General features: G+C 47.2%; 1 protein-coding gene across 1 annotated transcript in view; it reads right to left on the minus strand.

Annotated features, from left to right (window-relative positions):
* LOC120024357 (SAM and SH3 domain-containing protein 1-like) overlaps positions 1–18,186 on the minus strand; it is a 124,704-nt gene that overhangs the window by 37,919 nt on the left and 68,599 nt on the right. Inside the window, exons 6-10 of the mRNA XM_038968579.1 lie at positions 16,164–16,253; positions 15,911–16,023; positions 13,755–13,856; positions 1,784–1,919; positions 1,204–1,622 (exon numbers count right to left, since the gene is read on the minus strand). Coding sequence (XP_038824507.1) covers positions 1,204–1,622; positions 1,784–1,919; positions 13,755–13,856; positions 15,911–16,023; positions 16,164–16,253 — 860 coding nt within the window. The remainder of the gene's footprint in view (positions 1–1,203; positions 1,623–1,783; positions 1,920–13,754; positions 13,857–15,910; positions 16,024–16,163; positions 16,254–18,186) is intronic.

Here is an 18,186-nt window from a genome sequence, read left to right on the forward strand (position 1 = left end):
GCCAGCCCTGATCATTTAGCTGGGCTTATGGCCACTGTCACTGTCCCAGATTTCTCTTTCTCCTTTTATTTCTCACTGAGCCGGAAAATATATACTTTGTCCCCCTTCTACTGAGTACAGAGATACAAAGGAAGAGAAACAAGGGAGGGGAGAAAGTTAAAAAGAAGAGAGGAAAGAGAATGTGTGTGTGTGTGTGTCTGTCAGCTCCTGAGCAATGACCTATCAAAGCTGTGTCTCTGCCTAGTCCACTCTGACTCAGGAGACTCCCTCTAGGGTTTGGGCTGGGTGACATTTCTAAACGGCAGTTACCTCTACTGTCACACTGGTACCCACTGTTCACGTCCTGAGTCAGAACGGGCACATCCCATGACTATTTCTTATCACATGAAAATGAACTACAATCCCAAGGGCTTTCGTATCTAAAGGTTGTGGAATGTTCTGGTTCTCTATGGAGGTCTCTGTTAAACTAACCTTTCTAAATATTCAAGGTCCATGTGGATTAAAGTAGAGGAGACAGGAACATTATCAGCCCTGTGGCTGTATCTAAAACGGAGGGTTATTGTGCAGCCTTGAAGCTAGCCTTGGTCCTCCTGGCCAGGTGGGGGTGGCGTGTAGCCCATCCCCACCCCACTGTACGGTAGAACTCACAGACTTCTGCTGGATGCGTAAGAGCACACGCTTGGTGCAGCGGTCAACGCTGGCCGCCCACTTCCTGTCCGCCTCCCTGTCCTCCTCCAATAGGCAGCGGTGCTCTGCGCGGCTGAGGGTGACGGGTCGGACCAGCTGGGCCCAGTTGAGGTGGCCGTAGAGGCTGCGCTCTACCACGTATGTGATGTTCAGCTCGCTCACTGCCGCCCGGCCGCGGAGCCTGCGTGGGGGGAACGCCCAGCCCCCACACCCCCCTCCACCCAGCGTACCACTCTTAGCCTTGGCCAGGTCACAGCGGGCAGGAGGCGAGGGGGAGGAACAGGAGGGGGGCGCCCCAGGTGGTTTGGCATAGTTCCGGGAGCGCTGGTAGAGCAGGTGTTTGGTGGAGTAGGCGTAATTGGGGTCGGGCTTCCTGAGCCAGTTGGCATGGTGACGGGTGGGTTTGGGGCTACTCTGGGAGACGTTGTCGAGGGCAACAAGGAGGCGGGGCTGGGGGTGTGGTCTGGGGCGTGGCCGGGTGAGGCCGTAGAAGCCATAGAGTGTGTCGTTACTTACCCCGTGGGAGAGAGAGGTCATGGCTTTCCTCATCTCGCCCTCCGTCATGGAGCACGACACCTTCTCTTCTTCCTCGGCTCCACAGCCGTCCAGCTCCGAGAAGGAGGATCCACTACCTTCCACCCCGACGGCCCCCAGACGCCCAGACCCAGCAGGGACTCTCCTGGGGGGTCGGATGAGGCCGTGGGTGCTGCTGGACTTAGAAAAGGTCTTGACCAGCTTGTGTCCGGACCAGGTGGTGTCCAGGCTGCTGGAGGAAGGGGAGGTGGTCAGGCTGTCTGTGTCCCCGTCCAGAGAGAGCTGGTCCTGGGTCAGGGAGGACAGGGAAGCATCCTGGGGCAGGTTGGACTTCTTCAGGACCCCTGTGTACAGGGCTGCGTTGTCCTCACAGGTAGAAGACACCTCCAGTCTCAAAGAATCTACAGGGAGGAGAAAAACATCAAACCAATTATCCATTAGAGAGAGCAATGTCCAATAGAGCAAAACCAGTTCTGACCCATTCACATAGTAACAGTGTAACGGCATTCTAAATACACAGTATACAGTACACTGTTTGGGTTAGTACGGACACGGGCTGTACCTTCGGAGATGGGTCTCTTCCCCTCTTCCACCTTGATGAGTTTCTTCCTGACGCGGCGGGTAGAGTTGACCAGCTTGTGGAGCCGTCTGAACTTCACAGAGTCCTCTGACTGCTCATCATCAGACTGCTCCCGAGACTGAGAGGGAGAGAGGGGACGTCACAGGGGTTCCCGAGACACAGGGGAGAGACTGTCTGTCTGTAGCGTACAGGGACCCCCGGAACCATAGGCATAACACAGTGACCCATATCAAAACCTTTACGAAACAACATTGTACTGTAGGTCATTCACTCACGTCTTGGAGAGACTGACCACACCATTGAAACACCCAGGTGTTGGGGGTTGGTGACAGTTACGGTGCATGTTTTAGGGTGGACATAGTTAGTGATATCAGAGCATGGAGAGAGGGTTGGGAGGTTGGAGGGCATTTATATTGCATTGTAGAACATTATGTAAGACGTTTATACGAAAAACATATTCCGGTCACATTAATGAGGCCAAAACAAGAAAAACACTGAACGGGAGACGACAACGAGGAGATGCCACAGAAGATATTCACCAGAGATATTCAGTGAACTTGGCATTTGTGGCGTATCTCTACATCAGACGGTAGTCTGTGCGCTGCCTGTTGGGAATGAGCCTCGAGCTGTTGACTACCCAATAGCCACTAAATGGAGTGAACAGCAGCATTGTGCCGAGGCACACAGAGCTCAATTATGAGGGAATGTGTATGTGTGTACAGTGTCTCCCCAAGGATTTATCTCAGCAGTGGCTTGGTAGTTGACGAAGCCAATGGTGTGGTCATTTTAGAGGCCCTCTTCTTGGCCCCACAGGCCAAATTTGGGAAGACAGAAATGTGCACCGTTTTAAAGCTAGTTTCCTTGCCATTCTACATATTTTGTCATGGGCCTGAGAGAGAGAGAAAAAAAAATTGGTATTGAAGTAAATTTCCTGAATTTCTACATATTTTCCGATGGGGCTGAGCGAAGACTTACTGATTTAAAGCACATTTCCTGCAGTTGTACACATTTAGCAATGGCTTATGCAGTGTTCTTATTCCATCTGAGTGACTCAAATATAGTAACAAAATCAATGGGGGCCCAATTCATTTTATTATTGTCGTTTGTTAGTTCGCAAAGATGACCTTATTAAAAATTATAGCTAAGGCCTCCCGAGTGGCGAAGTGGTCTTACGCACTGCCTCACAGTTGAAGCTGTGCCACCAGAGATCCTGGTTAGAGTCCACCACCCATGGGGCGGTGCACAATTGGACCAGCGTCATCTGGGTTAGGGGAGGGTTTGGCCAGCAGGGATGTCCTTGTCCCATCGCACTCTAGCAACTCCTGTGGTAGGCATTGCAGACTTACACGGTCACCAGGTGTACGGTGTTTCTTCCAACACATTGGTGGGCCTGGTTAAGCAGGCATTGTGTCAAGAAGCAGTTGTGTTTCAGAGGATGCATGGCTCTTGATCTTTGCCTCTCCAGAGTCTGTACGGGAATTGCAGCGATGAAACAAGATTGCAACTACCAATTGGATACCATGAAATTGCGGTAAAAAAAAAATATATATACACTACTGTTCAAAAGTTTGGGGTCACTTAGAAATGTCTTTGTTTTTGAAAGAAAAGCACATTTTTCAACATTGAAGAGGAAACTCCTGCCTTCTAGGCAGAGTAGCAAAATAAAGGCCATATCTCAGACTGGCAAATAAAAATAAAAGATTAAGATGGGCAAAAGAACACAGACACTGGACAGAGGAACTCTCCCTTGAAGGCCAGCATCCCGGAGTTGCCTCTTCACTGTTGACGTCGAGACTGGTGTTTTGCAGGTACTGTTTAATGAAGCTGCCAGTCGAGGCGTCTGTTTCGCAAACTAGACACGCTAATGTGCTTGTCCTCTTGCTCAGTTTTGCACCGGGGCCTCCCACTCCTCTTTCTATTCTGGTTAGAGACAGTTTGCGCTGTTCTGTGAAGGAAGTAGTACACCGCGTTGTACGAGATCTTCAGTTTCTTGGCACTTTCTACCATGGAATAGCCTTCATTTCTCAGAACAAGAATAGACTGACTGGTTTCAGAAGAAAGTCCTTTGTTTCTGGCCATTTTGAGCCTGTAATCAAACACACAAATGCTGATGTTCCAGATACTCAACTAGTCTAAAGAAGGCCAGTTTTATTGCTTCTTTAATCAGAACAAAAGTTTTCAACCGTGCTAACATAATTGCAAAAGCGTTTTAAAATGACCAATTAACCTTTTAAAATGATAAACTTGGATTAGCTAACACAATGTGCCATTGGAACACAGGAGTGATGGTTGCTGATAATGGGCCTCTGTATGCCTATGTAGATGCTGTTCATCGACTACAGCTCAGCATTTAACACCATAGTACCCTCCAAACTCGCCATTAAGCTCGAGACCCTGGGTCTCGACCCCGCCCTGTGCAACTGTGTCCTGGACTTCCCGACGGGCCGACCCCAGGTGGTGAGGGTAGGAAACAACATCTCCATCCCGCTGATCCTCAACACTGGGGCCCCACAAGGGTGCTTTCTCAGCCCTCTCCTGTACTCCCTGTTCACCCATGACTGCGTGGTCATGCACGCCTCCAACTCAATCATCAAGTTTGCAGACGACACTACAGTGGTAGGCTTGATTACCAGCAACGACGAGACGGCCTACAGGGAGGAGGTGAGGGCCCTTGGAGTGTGGTGTCAGGAAAATAACCTCACACTCAACATCAACAAAACAAAGGAGATGATCGTGGACTTCAGGAAACAGCAGAGGGTGCACCCCCCTATCCACATCGATGGAGAGTAGTGGAGAAGGTGGAAAGTTTTAAGTTCCTCGGCATACACATCACGGGCAAACTGAAATGGTCCACTCACACAGACAGCGTGGTGAAGAAGGCGCAGCAGCGCCTCTTCAACCTCAGGAGGCTGAAGAAATTTGGCTTGTCACCAAAAACACTCAAAAACTTTTAGAGATGCACAATCGAGAGCATCCTGTCGGGCTGTATCACCGCCTGGTACGACAACTGCTCCGCCCATAACCTTAAGGCTCTCCAGAGGGTAGTGAGGTCTGCACAACACATCATCGGGAGCAAACTACCTGCCCTCCAGAACACCTACACCACCCGATGTCACAGGAAGGCCAAAAAGATCATCAAGGACAACAACCACCCGAGCCACTGCCTGTTCACCCCGCTATCATCCAGAAGGCGAGGTCAGTACAGGTACATCAAAGCGGGGACCGAGAGACTGAAAAACAGCTTCTATCTCAAGGCCATCAGACTGTTAAACAGCCATCACTAACATTGAGTGGCTGCTGCCAACATACTGACTCAAATCTCTAGCCACTTTAATAATAAAAAATTGGATGTAATAAATGTATCACTAGTCACTTTAAACTATGCCACTTTATATAATGTTTACATACCCTACATTACTCATCTCAAATGTATATACCGTACTCCATACCATCTACTGCATCTTGCCTGTACCGTTCGGCCATCGCTCATCCATATATATATTTTATGTACATATTTTTATTCATTCCTTTACACTTGTGTGTATAAGGTAGTTGTTGTGAAATTGTTAAATTACTTGTTAGATATTACTGCATGGTCGGAACTAGAAGCACAAGCATTTCGCTACACTCGCATTAACATCTGCTAACCATGTGTATGTGACAAATAAAATTTGATTTGATATTCCATGAAAAATCTGCCGTTTCCAGCTACAATAGTTTCCAGCTACAATACAATTTACAACATTAACAATGTCTACACTGTATTTCCGATCAATTTGATGTTATTTTAATGGACAAAAAATGCTTTTGAACGGTAGTGTATATTATCTTTTCGACATACTTTTATCTGGTTTTAGTCATTTAAGTTTACACTGAAAATGTTTTACCATACCCGAAAATTATATAACAAATCTATTTCAAACTCTTTTTTTCACATTATATTTTTGGGAGCGGCGGACTCAATTTAGCAGCGGCGGCCCGCCACTGCCAAATTAATATAGGGGAAACACTGGTCTGTATGTGTGTGTGTGGACTTTGGAGAGAGGATGGTACTGTAGTTCAGTTGGACGTCACGACGGTATTAAAAATCTTTACAGCAAAGCATAAACAGAGGGAACAATGAAGTCACCAATTGGATACCATGAAATTGGGGAGAAAAAAAGGTAAAAGTAAAAAGAATATATATCATTTTTTTTGAATAAATTTTTTTTTTAAATGAAAAATGGACAAAAATAAATAAATAATAAAAACAGCGCTGGTTGAACCGCAGGCAACAATTGCACACACACCCAGCGTGTTAGAGCGCTTGAGTTAGTACTAAGGCAAGTCTGACTGGGCTGTGTACTGTAGGCCTGGAGAGAGGCTTTCAACTCCCCTTAGCTTCTCCAGCCTACCCATGTGGGGTGGCAGGCAGCCTAGTGGTTCGAGTGTTGGGCCAGTAACCAAAAGGTTGCAAGATCAAATCCCCGATCTGACAAGGTAAAAATCTATTGTTCTCCCCCTGAACAAGGCAGTTAACCCACTGTTCCTAGACTGCCATTGTAAACAAGAATGTGTTCTTAACTGAATTGCCTAGTTAAATAAAGGTTCAATTTTAAAAAACATGTGAAACACTGGAGCATTGTATTACATCTGTGACCTAACAAGTTCAGAGCTGCTGGGTTAGACCACTGCCCGAGTCTGGTGTTATTGATACACATGCATCAGGCCTGAGGATAACAGCTGAGGGATTTCTTTAACAGCTGGCTTTGGACACCTTATTTTTTTTTTATTTTTATTTTATTTCACCTTTATTTAACCAGGTAGGCTAGTTGAGAACAAGTTCTCATCTACAACTGCGACCAGGCCAAGAATAAAGCAAAACAGTGCAACACAAACAACAACACAGAGTTACACATGGAATAAACAAACATACAGTCAATAATACAATAGAGAAAGTCTATATACAATGTGTGCAAATGAGGTTGGAAAAGGGGGGTGAGGCAATAAATAGGCCATAGTGGCGAAATTATTACAGTATGGCAAATTAAACACTAGGGTGATAGATGTGCAGAAGATGAGTGTGCAAGTAGCGGTACTGGGGTGCAAAGGAGCAAAATAAATCAAATAAATAACAATATGGGGATGAGGTAGTTGGATGAGCTATTTACAGACGGGCTATGTACAGGTGCAGTGATCTGTGAGCTGCTCTGACAGCTGGTGCTTAAAGTTAGTGAGGGAGATATGAGTCTCCAGCTTCAGTGATTTTTGCAGTTCGTTCCAGTCATTTCAGCAGAGAACTGGAAGGAAAGGCGGCCGAAGGAGGAATTGGCTTTGGGGGTGACCAGTCAAATATACCTGCTGGAGCGCGTGCTACGGGTGGGTGTTGCTATGGTGACCAGTGAGCTGAGATAAGGCGGGGCTTTACCTAGCAACGACTTATAGATAGATGACCTGGAGCCAGTGGGTTTGGTGACGGATATGAAGCGAGGGCCAGCCAACGAGAGCATACAGGTCACAGTGGTGGGTAGTATATGGGGCTTTGGTGACAAAACGGATGGCACTGTGCCATTAGGGCATACTGGCACCTACAATGCCTTCAGAAAGTATTCACACCCCTTGGCTTTTTCCATTTTTGTTGTGTTAGAGCCTGAATTTTAAAAGGATTCAATTGAGATTTTATGTCACTGGCCTACACACAAGTTTCGCGATTTTGACTTAAATCGGCTTGAAAATCTATGGCAAGACTTGAAAATGGATGTCTAGCAATGATCAACAACCAACTTGACAGAGCTTGAAGATTGTTTTTAATAATAATGTGCAAATATTGTACAATCCAGGTGGGGAAAGCTCTTAGAAACGTACCCAGAAAAACTCACAGCTGTAATCGATACCAAAGGTGATTCTAACAAGTATTGACTCAAGGGGATGCACCTCTTAACCCCACTGTCCTCCCTCTTCACTAACCCCACACATCTGTCTGGAATTCTATTCTGCTAAGTTTCCACCGCTCCAGAAAACATTACAGAGTAAGGTTTTCAGAGACAGTGCTGTAATAACAGGTCTGTGTGTGTGCGCCTGTGCACGAGAGAATCGATGAGGAGACAGGAGAGAGACAGAGACAGAGAAGAGCGAGCCAGCCCGCTGCAGTTTGGAACCAGACCCGACTAATGCTTATTACTGAGGTACTGTACATATGGGACATTACTGGAAGCAGGTTGATGTTTATTGTCAGGAATCTTGCCCTGGGGGCAGAACTGAGCCTCCAACTGGGCCAGCTGCAGTCAAAATTGGCTATATTGTACGTAAGAATGCATGAAAACAAACATTTCCTTTTGGGTCATCATTTAAGTTTAGGGTTAAGCATTAGTTAGCAGTGCGGTTAAGGTTAGGGTTCATGTTAGGGTAAGGGTTAGGTTTAAAATCTGATTTGATGACTTTGTGGCTGTGCCAGCTCGTGACCACTCTGCAGAGCTGCATCCAGGGCAAGATTCATGACAATAAACCTGCTTACTGGAGTGGAGCGTGGATATTATTACTCGGAGTGGTTCATTATTCCTGTGGGTGTTGGTGTTGAGTGCATCGTTGTTGCAGGGTGTATGTGCGTTGTTTTTGCAGAGTGAGCCACTCATGTGCAAGACAGTCCCGGAGGACAGCCGGGGGTGAAAGCGAGGCAGCATGGCTTTTATATACAGGAGAGAAAGCGTTGCTTTTAAATTAAATGCATTCTGTTGTGCTGTTTTCATAAGCATAATCTCTTGTACTGTAAATCTGGGTCATTAAGAAGAATGCAATAGGAGAGAAGAGAAGACAAAGAAAGACACTTCTGTCCCTTGCCAATACATAACAGCCTGGGGGGAGAGGAGGAGGTGACAATGGCATAGTCCCGAGATGCAGCCGTGAGGGACACCGACGTCTGGAAATCAATCAGTGGTGAAAAGCTGCTGCAGTCAGCAGTAGAACAATGCCACACAGTCATGACCCCCCAACCCCCCCCCCCCCCCCCCCCCCCCCCCCCCACACACACACACACACACACACACACACACACACACAGTCATTAACGGCTTTGGGTCTTGCTGCAAATGTCATTGTGCGGTCGAGCATACACGGTGCACATTACAAGCAAAACTAGATTGAGAATAGCCAGTAAAACCCTTGCAAATGGATGCAAACCTAGAGGGACTCTCACTGTGTCTGCAAACACACCTCAGAAAAAAAGACAGAAAAAAACACTGAAATCTAATTAAGCATGCATAGCAGTTGACTGTGACTTGTTACTCACAGCTTTAGGCATTTAGGACAGCAGACTCGTGCTCATCCCATTCCCAGGTCAGCATTAAGAAGCAGGCATCATGATGCATGAGGCTGAGCCTGCCCTAGCTACTCCCAGGTTAGTCACGCTGCACACAGTATATCCAGGGTGAGGCACGCGCAGTCACACAGCACACAGCATATCCAGAGTGAGGCACGCACAGTCACACAGCACCCAGGCACACAGCATATCCAGAGTGAGGCACGCGTAGTCACACAGCATACAGACACACAGCATTGACGCACACACTCACTCTCACAAACCATCTGCAGCCTTTTGGCGAAGGCAGCTCTGCCCGAATGAAAGCGACGGAAGTGAGTAGCAGCAGAGAAAAGGCACGTTGTGCCTGGTGGAGAGAGGAGGACAATCACAGCGTTTGAGCCCCTCTGATCCCTGCCTTGGCCTCCACATCTCTAATGGCCAGCCCGAGGAGAGAGAGAGAGACCAGGCTAAGAGGAGGACGGATCTTGTGAACTCCACACACACACACACATCCATTAACCATTTGGAAGCTGGGGGGTGACATAATACATTTTTTAAGCGGGGGACATTACCCCTGACACACACCCTCAGGCCCAAAAGGGGAAAGATATTTCCTCAACGGGTCCATTTTAAACTGGTGCTTAATCAAGCAGAGCCTCCCTCCCTCCTACTCCTGCTGTGTTTCGGGGGCCTGAGGGGAGTGAGAGCTCTTTGTCCTCCATCCAACACATCCTCTCTTCCTCCCTCCCTCCGGCGACGCGTGCTAACGGCCCCCGAAGACAGGCCAAGTGTTCCCCCGGACAATACACCTCCAGTCATCCTCCCATCCTCTCTCCCTCCGTCTATCGGACACCCCGTCCGTCAATCCAATGGGACAGGAAGCAGGCCTGTGGCAGCCGAAGGCATGGCGAGGATTAACAGGGAGATTGGCCTGCTAGGTTCCTGTCTGCAGCGCCACATCAAATACCAGGCGGAGCCATACTGCACAACAGACCGGGCTCGGAGCCGGCTCTCTGCACAAGTCCTTACAACAGGACGTTCTCATTGAAGGAAGCCAATTAGCCAATTATTACGAGAAAGGAAAATTTTACTTGCATGTGAAAGCTGTTTGAAAGCATGACAGGGTCTTGTCCAGAAAATCCACAGAGCCCAGAGCAGGACTGCAGGCAGCTTGGTGTCAGGGCTGTGGGTGCACCACGCTAGAACAGACGTCTTCAGAGCGGAAGGACGCAATTGGCTAATTAATACGGAAAGGGGAATGTAGCATACACGCGATAGCATGCGAGAGGGCAAACGACGCTAGGCAGTCCGGTACGGATTTCAAGACTGCTGATCATTCAGAAGGAAGGGAATGTTGAGCTCCAGCTATTAGCAGCTGGGTTTCCACGGCAACACATATGTGCATATAAATATTTGGGTATCCAGATGGTGCTTTTGTGATGTGTATCCATGACCACCTTCACAGGAAGATGTGTGTGAGAGAGAGAGAGAGAGAGAGAGAGTGAGAGAGTGAGAGAGTGAGAGAGTGTGAGAGTGTGAGAGTGAGAGTGAGAGTGAGAGTGAGAGAGAGAGAGAGAGAGAGAGAGAGAGAGAGAGAGAGAGAGAGAGAGAGAGAGGGAGAAACTGGGTTGGTTCTTCTATCCTTGTGGGGACCTGAAATCCCCAAAAGTCCCCACAAGGATAGTAAAACAAGGGAAATTCTCCCTCGTGGAGACATTTCCCACATCCCCATGAGCATAAAGGCTGTTTTAAGCTTAAGGGTTAGGTGCAGGGTTAGGGTTACAATTAGGGTTAGGGTAAGGTTTAGGGTTAGGAGTTAGGTTTAAGGTTTGGGTTAAGGTTATGGTAAGAGTTAGGGAAAATGTGATTTTGAAATAATGTTGAGTCCCCACGAGGATAGAAGTACAAAACATCTGTGTGTCTTGGTTCGTGTGTGTTAGGGTGCTTGTGAGGCAAAAGGTTCCATCTGGACCCGGTTCTGCTTCAGAGCCATTGATCTCCAGTACATCTGAAAGCCCAACATGTACACACACAGTCCTCCATTTAGCCTGTCAGCCAATGCGTCTATCCCCTGTGATGTCTCCCACACACACACACACACACACACACACACACACACACACACACACACACACACACACACACAACACACACAACACACACACACACACACAGCCACCGATCTAGTGGGCCGCGAGGCTAAACCCAAGAGAAAAACAGAGCTTGACTTGGCGCAGCAAGAAAGAAGCATTTGATTTGAACGATCACCAGTGAGTACGACTAGTCTCCATCCAAGCAAACCCCTCACGTCCGCCTTGAGGATCCACTCTGATAACAAGCAGTATCCTCTGAGTGAGGCCGTGTTCTGTGACCTGTCACTAAGACAAACTAAACCCCATGGCTTGGAGGGATACTTCAAAAGGACTGAGAGGTCCAGGGCCTGGCCTTCACTGACCACAGCTGCTCATCCGGACTGGATACATTTACTTCCGGCACTGACTTACAATTAAAGAAGGGGGAAAAGTTACAGTGTAAACTTCTGGAAAGGTTCATTATGGAATGAGGGCCGGGGTTGAATGGAAATCCGTTCTCTGTTCAGAGTTAACCTTTAGGACTACAGTAAAAGCTTACTATAACATGTATTATGCTGATGATGATGATGATGATGATGATGATGATGCAAGCCTCATGGCCCAAGTCAGCTCACTATTTGCTCTTCGGTGCAGAAGCCAATATACAACTCATGTTATTATTCTCCACAGTAGAAGGCAGCGCCATTCCTCCTTCTGAGTGACAATACATCCGTCTGGCCCAACAGGGACCCCACACATGGCCACCTCTCCTAACCTGGAAAGAGTGCCTCAGCCTGGGTATGAGCAGGCCCTGTGGGCCCCTGACAACCAGGACACGGATCCTATCCTGATCACACCCTACATGATTACTATGACCCGGCTATAGGATGAAGGAGGGAGGGAGGAAGGTTCGGGCTCCCGAGTGGCGCAGGGGCGTCACTACAGACACGCTGGTTTTTTTTCTTCTTCAAATCCAGGCTGTATCACAACCGGCCGTACTGGGAGTCCAATAGGGCGGTGCATAATTGGCCCAATGTCGTCCGGGTTTGGCCGGTGTAGGCCGTCATTGTAAACAAGAATTCGTTCTTAACTGACTTGCCTAGTTAAATAAAGGTGGGAAAAAATCATAAATAAAAAAAATGATGCATGGCCGGGCATACCATATAGTCTGCTGCCGGATAAAAGAGCAACGGGAGGGTAGGGGTGGGAAGCTCGGGGGGATTTCACTTAGGAGAGATTTAACACAACTAAAACCAGTCATTGTGGAGTAACGTAATCAGTAATCACCCTGTAAGCAGTATTCAGCCAAGCCCTGTCCAATGTGGGTGACTTCTGATGACGCCTGGCCCGGTCTAAGTAACATTGGCTGGCTTGAGTGTGACAGGTGCCTTGGCACTTTGAGTCGCACCCTAATCCACACCCTTAAAGGCCACACTGATTGCCTAATCCCAGTCATACAGGTTTACTGTCTTCACTACACTGTAACGAAAAACTGTCATTCATACAGTCATTTTGGGATATTATCAACAGTAAAATACTCTGAAATGTTTTACTGCAACATGCTGCCAATGATGGTGCATTGTGGGAAAACGTTGTGGGCTGGGGAAATAATTACTGCATTTCGAATGGTACTGTAATTCCACCCCACAGAATACAGTACCGTGCCGTATCTTTGGAACGCCAAAAACCTTTTGACCACTAGTGGGTGCATGGTATTGTTTCTGTCTCATGAACATATTCTGAAGTTTGCCTATATGTGTTGCGCCCGTGAGTGAGAATGCTGTACCAATTTAAGGCTTATGTGGTTATAGTGCACCATCAATTTGTATAAGGGACAGATTGAAGTGGCAAAAAGGCTTAAACCTTAAATGGTTGAGCATTTAGCCATGTCCTTTCGTTCTGTTGTGCCCTGTAGTCACTGTTTGGAAGCCTTTGGAAGTGCAAGTGATATAAAACACAAAATATTCATTAATACACTGTCATGTGTGAACACTTTGCCAAGCAGCCAACCTGCTTGACCAATCCCTTGTAATTACAGGAACACACTGAAATACAAACCCCTCCCCTCAACGGATTTCATTAATTAATTAATTAATTTGATTACAGTAGCATTCACTTTTTTACAGTAAAATACAGTACATTTTACGGTATTGTACTGTACGGCATTATAAGGTACATGCATTGATACCGTATTTATATTACAGTAGGTGCACTGTAATATGAAATACATCATTTTAATTGCCATTTAGCTGCCTGTAAGTTACTGTCAAATTTACAGCAACCCCTTTACAGTGTACACACAGAATGGGGTGTTAACACATGTGGGATGGGGTATGTCTGGGGTTATGTCATAATATCCAGGTTAGTCAGAGAAGGGACGTGACTCCCAATGATCTTATACACGCATTCTCACACACACACACACACACACACACACACACACACACACACACACACACACACACACACACACACACACACACACACACACACACACACACACACACACAAAGATGGCTGCTCCTTTGTGGGGCTTTGATCCTGAGGGTCACGGGGGTGAGAGGTGAAAGGACAGTCAAAGGTCAGAGTTCAGAGAGGTACTTACGTTGCAGTTAGAGGACTGGTTTAGATTGGGACTGGATCCGTCAGTCCACTCTGCAGTGTCAGTACTGCTGGACTGTCTGCTGTGGGTCTCATACTCCTTCAGCTATAGGAGAAGAAGAGTTTAGAGAGAAGGGAGGGCAGGGGACAGTGGCCCACTCTCACCATAGAGACAGCTACCCCTCCACACACACACAAACAAACACCAATACACAAACGTAGGACACCACACACACACACACACACACACACACACACACACACACACACACACACACACACACACACACACACACACACACGCACACGCTCACACACACACGCACAAAGGTCACAAGTCCATCGACACAAACATACACGGTCACAAGACAAAACAACTGTCCACAGAGTAGGGATGGGCATTTGAAATGATTTCACTATCCGAATAATATCCCCAAAAACATTTTTGGAACGCTGGATAGGCGAAACACATGTGTTTTAAAGAGAATTCATATTTTTTTTTTTCAACTTCAATGGGGACTTGCTCTAACGATTCAGGAGAGGCAGCTCACTGCTTGTTGTTTCAGAACAGATGGGCGGGGGAGGGGCGTGAGAGGAGCAGGGGCCGGTGTGTCTGACATGGAGGGAGAGAGAAAGTGGTCAAACCAACACGACAAACTTGCGGCTCCGATAGGTTATCACCAACAGTATCATCTCATCAGGTAGTCTCTATCTTGACTGAATTACATCGACGTAAAGAAGCTAGCTCGCCACATCAGTCAGCTAAGTTAGTTAGCCAGCTAGCTTGCATAGCAAGGCTAATTAAGGCTATTTTGCTGCGCTCCCCATCCTTCTCCTACACCAACTCCATTCATATTTGACAGCCTACCTGTTTGGTTGATCATTGTAGCCTACTCCTTCTCATGTAGCCAACTTAATTCCCTAATTGCAATTCCATTTGGAATTGATTATAAATCTCACGCTTCACTTGCTACACATGGAGGAGCCTCTGACAGTAGAGCTGCTTTGATTGACCGACAAAAACAAGCTACACTTGCGAAAAGTGTGTAGGTTAGCCATATTACTTTCTTACGGTGGGAACTAAAACTGTATACTGTCCTGGTCTGTCCTCATACGTAGCAATGTTACAGATAATTACATTTGATTTTAGACAGAGCCTATATTTTTTTCTTTCTAAAATGAATACTCTTGCAATGAATCGAATACGAACGTCCATTCGGGAAATTCAAATATTCAAATAACCGTGCCCATCCCTAACCACAGAGGCTGTTCATTGATTCCATTGGTTTGTTTAAGTGTCAACCGCAGTGGAGGAGGGTCGAAGGTCAGACCAGCACCCAATAATACACCAGCTGCACAGGGAAGAGGTGGAGGAAAATCAATGTCTGCCTTGAAGAGAGACCTAGTTCTACAGGACTGCAATCACCCGAGTCATGCTCTCCTTTAAAATGACCGCAGAGTGGGAGAGGAAGGAAGAGAGGAGAGGAGGAGGAAGAAGAGAGGAGAGGAAGAGAACATAGAACAGGAGAGCAAAGGAGAAAAGAAAGAGAGGAAGAGACGAGAAGAAGCAGAAGAATAGGACACGCAAAAAGGTGAGACAGGAGAGGGGGGAGTAGAAAGGAGAAAGAAGAGGAGACAAGATGGATGACTGAATGACACTGCAGCCACCACATTCAACCAGAGAATAAATCCAGAATGCATCACTCTAACCACCACACCGGGGGAGGGGGGGGGGAGGCTACTGAGCGAACATGTCCAGCTACGCCAACAGAATGAACAGGACCACACATAAACACCGTGAGTGACACCCAGGCGCCCTTCTTGGACAGGGATTGGGACGGCGTGGGTGTGTTTTGTATAAAAGAAAAAGAGCAGTGCAGGGTTATAATGAAAGCACAGTGAATGGTTAGTAAGAGTAAGTCATTTTAGTAAACGCTGGAGATGGAGCTTGCGGGATGAAGCGGGAGAGGTGGTAGGCTTGGAGCCAGTCGAGACCACCTTGCAGTGAGGGAGCTGGGGCTGGGGTCAGGCTGTGGATGGGGTGGAGGTCCCCTCCAGGCCCTGTCTGGGGGGGTCGGTCTGTCTGCCCCAGGAGGAGCCTGGAGAGTGGGGAATGGGTGTAGGGGGTACAGAGAAGAGGGTGGGTGAGAGGGTTCCTACCCGAGCTAAAGCCTCTTCAACAGTGATCATCTTCTCCTTCACCATCATCATCAGCTGGATGCGTTCTTCGTCACTCATGGTGATCTCACTGGCCACATAGCCTATGTCCTCTCCTAGACGGTCAGAGAACGAGGGGTCAATGAAGCAGCTGGGGCACGACATAAAGTACTATGGAAATACATCAAAAAACGGGACAAAATGAGTCATTGTTAGAAAATAGCACGCTGTACTAGAAAGCGTAGTCATGCCGTACCTTTCGAAGTCTGCCGCATGACTCCCTTCTGCGACGTCTTGCGAAAGTTCTGCCAGAAGGATTTGTTCTTCTTCTTATTGTCCCATTTACCTACGAGGAACAGGGAGAGAGAGAGCTCCAGTCAGACAATGCTGGGACACACACTCAAAAGAGACACACACACTTCCTTAAGACAGTGTTGACGGGTAACGGGAAATAGGCTCAAGGTCTTTGAATGATTCTCTGATAAAGACTGAAACGCAATGGGACATACCATTTCCCCGTCATTATAAACAGTGTAAAGGAGTGTGTGTGTGTGTGTGTGTCTACATGTGTGTGTATGACTTCTCTATCCCCTGAGTCACCTGTCTGGGGATAGGCTCTGAAAGCGGGCAGCTGAGGGCTCCGGGCAGGTGACATTTGTATGTAAGGGTTGAGAAGAGGTGTTTCTCCCGAAAGTTTTAAGATCACACACAGCCCTGTCTGTCTAGCTGGAATATAAAACACCACAGCCACAACAAGCTGAAGGTCAGCATGACAATATCTCATGAGTGTTTAACCCCACTGTTATTCTCTCTCTGGTTCTTTGATTCTCACCACTTTTTCTCTCTCTCTCTCTCTCTCTCTCTCTCTCTCTCTCTCTCTCTCTCTCTCTCTCTCTCTCTCGCTCGCTCTCACTCTCTCTCTCACTACTCTGTTCTCTCTCACACTACTCTGTTGTCTCTCACTCTCTCTCTCACTCACTACTCTGTTCTCTCTCACTACTCTGTTTTCTCTCACTACTCTGTTCTCTCTCACTACTCTGTTCTCTCTCACTCTCTCTCTCACTACTCTGTTCTCTCTCACTCTCTCTCACTACTATGTTCTCTCTCACTACTCTGTTCTCTCTCACTACTCTGTTCTCTCTCTCTCTCTCTCTCTCTCTCTCACTACTCTGTTCTCTCTCTCACTACTCCGTTCTCTCTCTCTCACTACTCTGTTCTCTCTCACTCTCTCTCTCTCTCATGATACTCTAGTCTCTCTCTCTCTCTCTCTCTCTCTCACTACTCTGTTCTCTCTCTCTCATGCTACTCTATTCTCTCTCTCTCTCTCTCTCACTACTCTGTTGTCTCTCACTCTCTCTCTCTCTCACTACTCTGTTCTCTCTCACTACTCTGTTCTCTCTCATTCTCTCTCACTACTCTGTTCTCTCTCTCTCATGCTACTCTATTCTCTCTCTCTCTCTCTCTCACTACTCTGTTCTCTCTCTCACTACTCTGTTGTCTCTCACTCTCTCTCTCTCTCACTACTCTGTTCTCTCTCACTACTCTGTTCTCTCTCTCACTACTCTGTTGTCTCTCACTCTCTCTCACTACTTTGCTCTCTCTCTCTCTCTCTCTCTCACTACTTTGTTCTCTCTCTCTCTCTCTATCACTACTCTGTTCTCTCCCACTCTCTCTCACTACTCTGTTCTCTCTCTCACTACTCCGTTCTCTCTCTCTCACTACTCTGTTCTCTCTCACTCTCTCTCTCTCTCATGATACTCTAGTCTCTCTCTCTCTCTCTCTCACACTACTCTGTTCTCTCTCACTCTCTCTCTCTCTCACTACTCTGTTCTCTCACACTACTCTGTTCTCTCACACTACTCTGTTCTCTCACACTACTCTGTTCTCTCTCACTACTCTGTTCTCTCTCACTACTCCCTCTCTCACACTACTCTGTTATCTCTGTCACTACTCTGTTCTCTCTCACTCTCTTTCTCTCACTACTCTGTTCTCTCTCACTCTCTCTCTCTCACTACTCTGTTATCTCTGTCACTACTCTGTTCTCTCTCCCACTACTCTGTTCTCTCTCTCACTACTCTGTTGTCTCTCACTCTCTCCCACTACTCTGTTCGCTCTCTCACTACTCTGTTGTCTCTCACTCTCTCTCTCCCACTACTCTGTTCTCTCTCTCACTACTCTGTTGTCTCTCACTCTCTCCCACTACTCTGTTCTCTCTCTCACTACTCTGTTGTCTCTCACTCTCTCTCTCCCACTACTCTGTTCTCTCTCTCACTACTCTG

Source organism: Salvelinus namaycush, chromosome 29 (genome assembly GCF_016432855.1).
Source record: "Salvelinus namaycush isolate Seneca chromosome 29, SaNama_1.0, whole genome shotgun sequence".
NCBI classification, from domain to species: domain Eukaryota; kingdom Metazoa; phylum Chordata; class Actinopteri; order Salmoniformes; family Salmonidae; genus Salvelinus; species Salvelinus namaycush.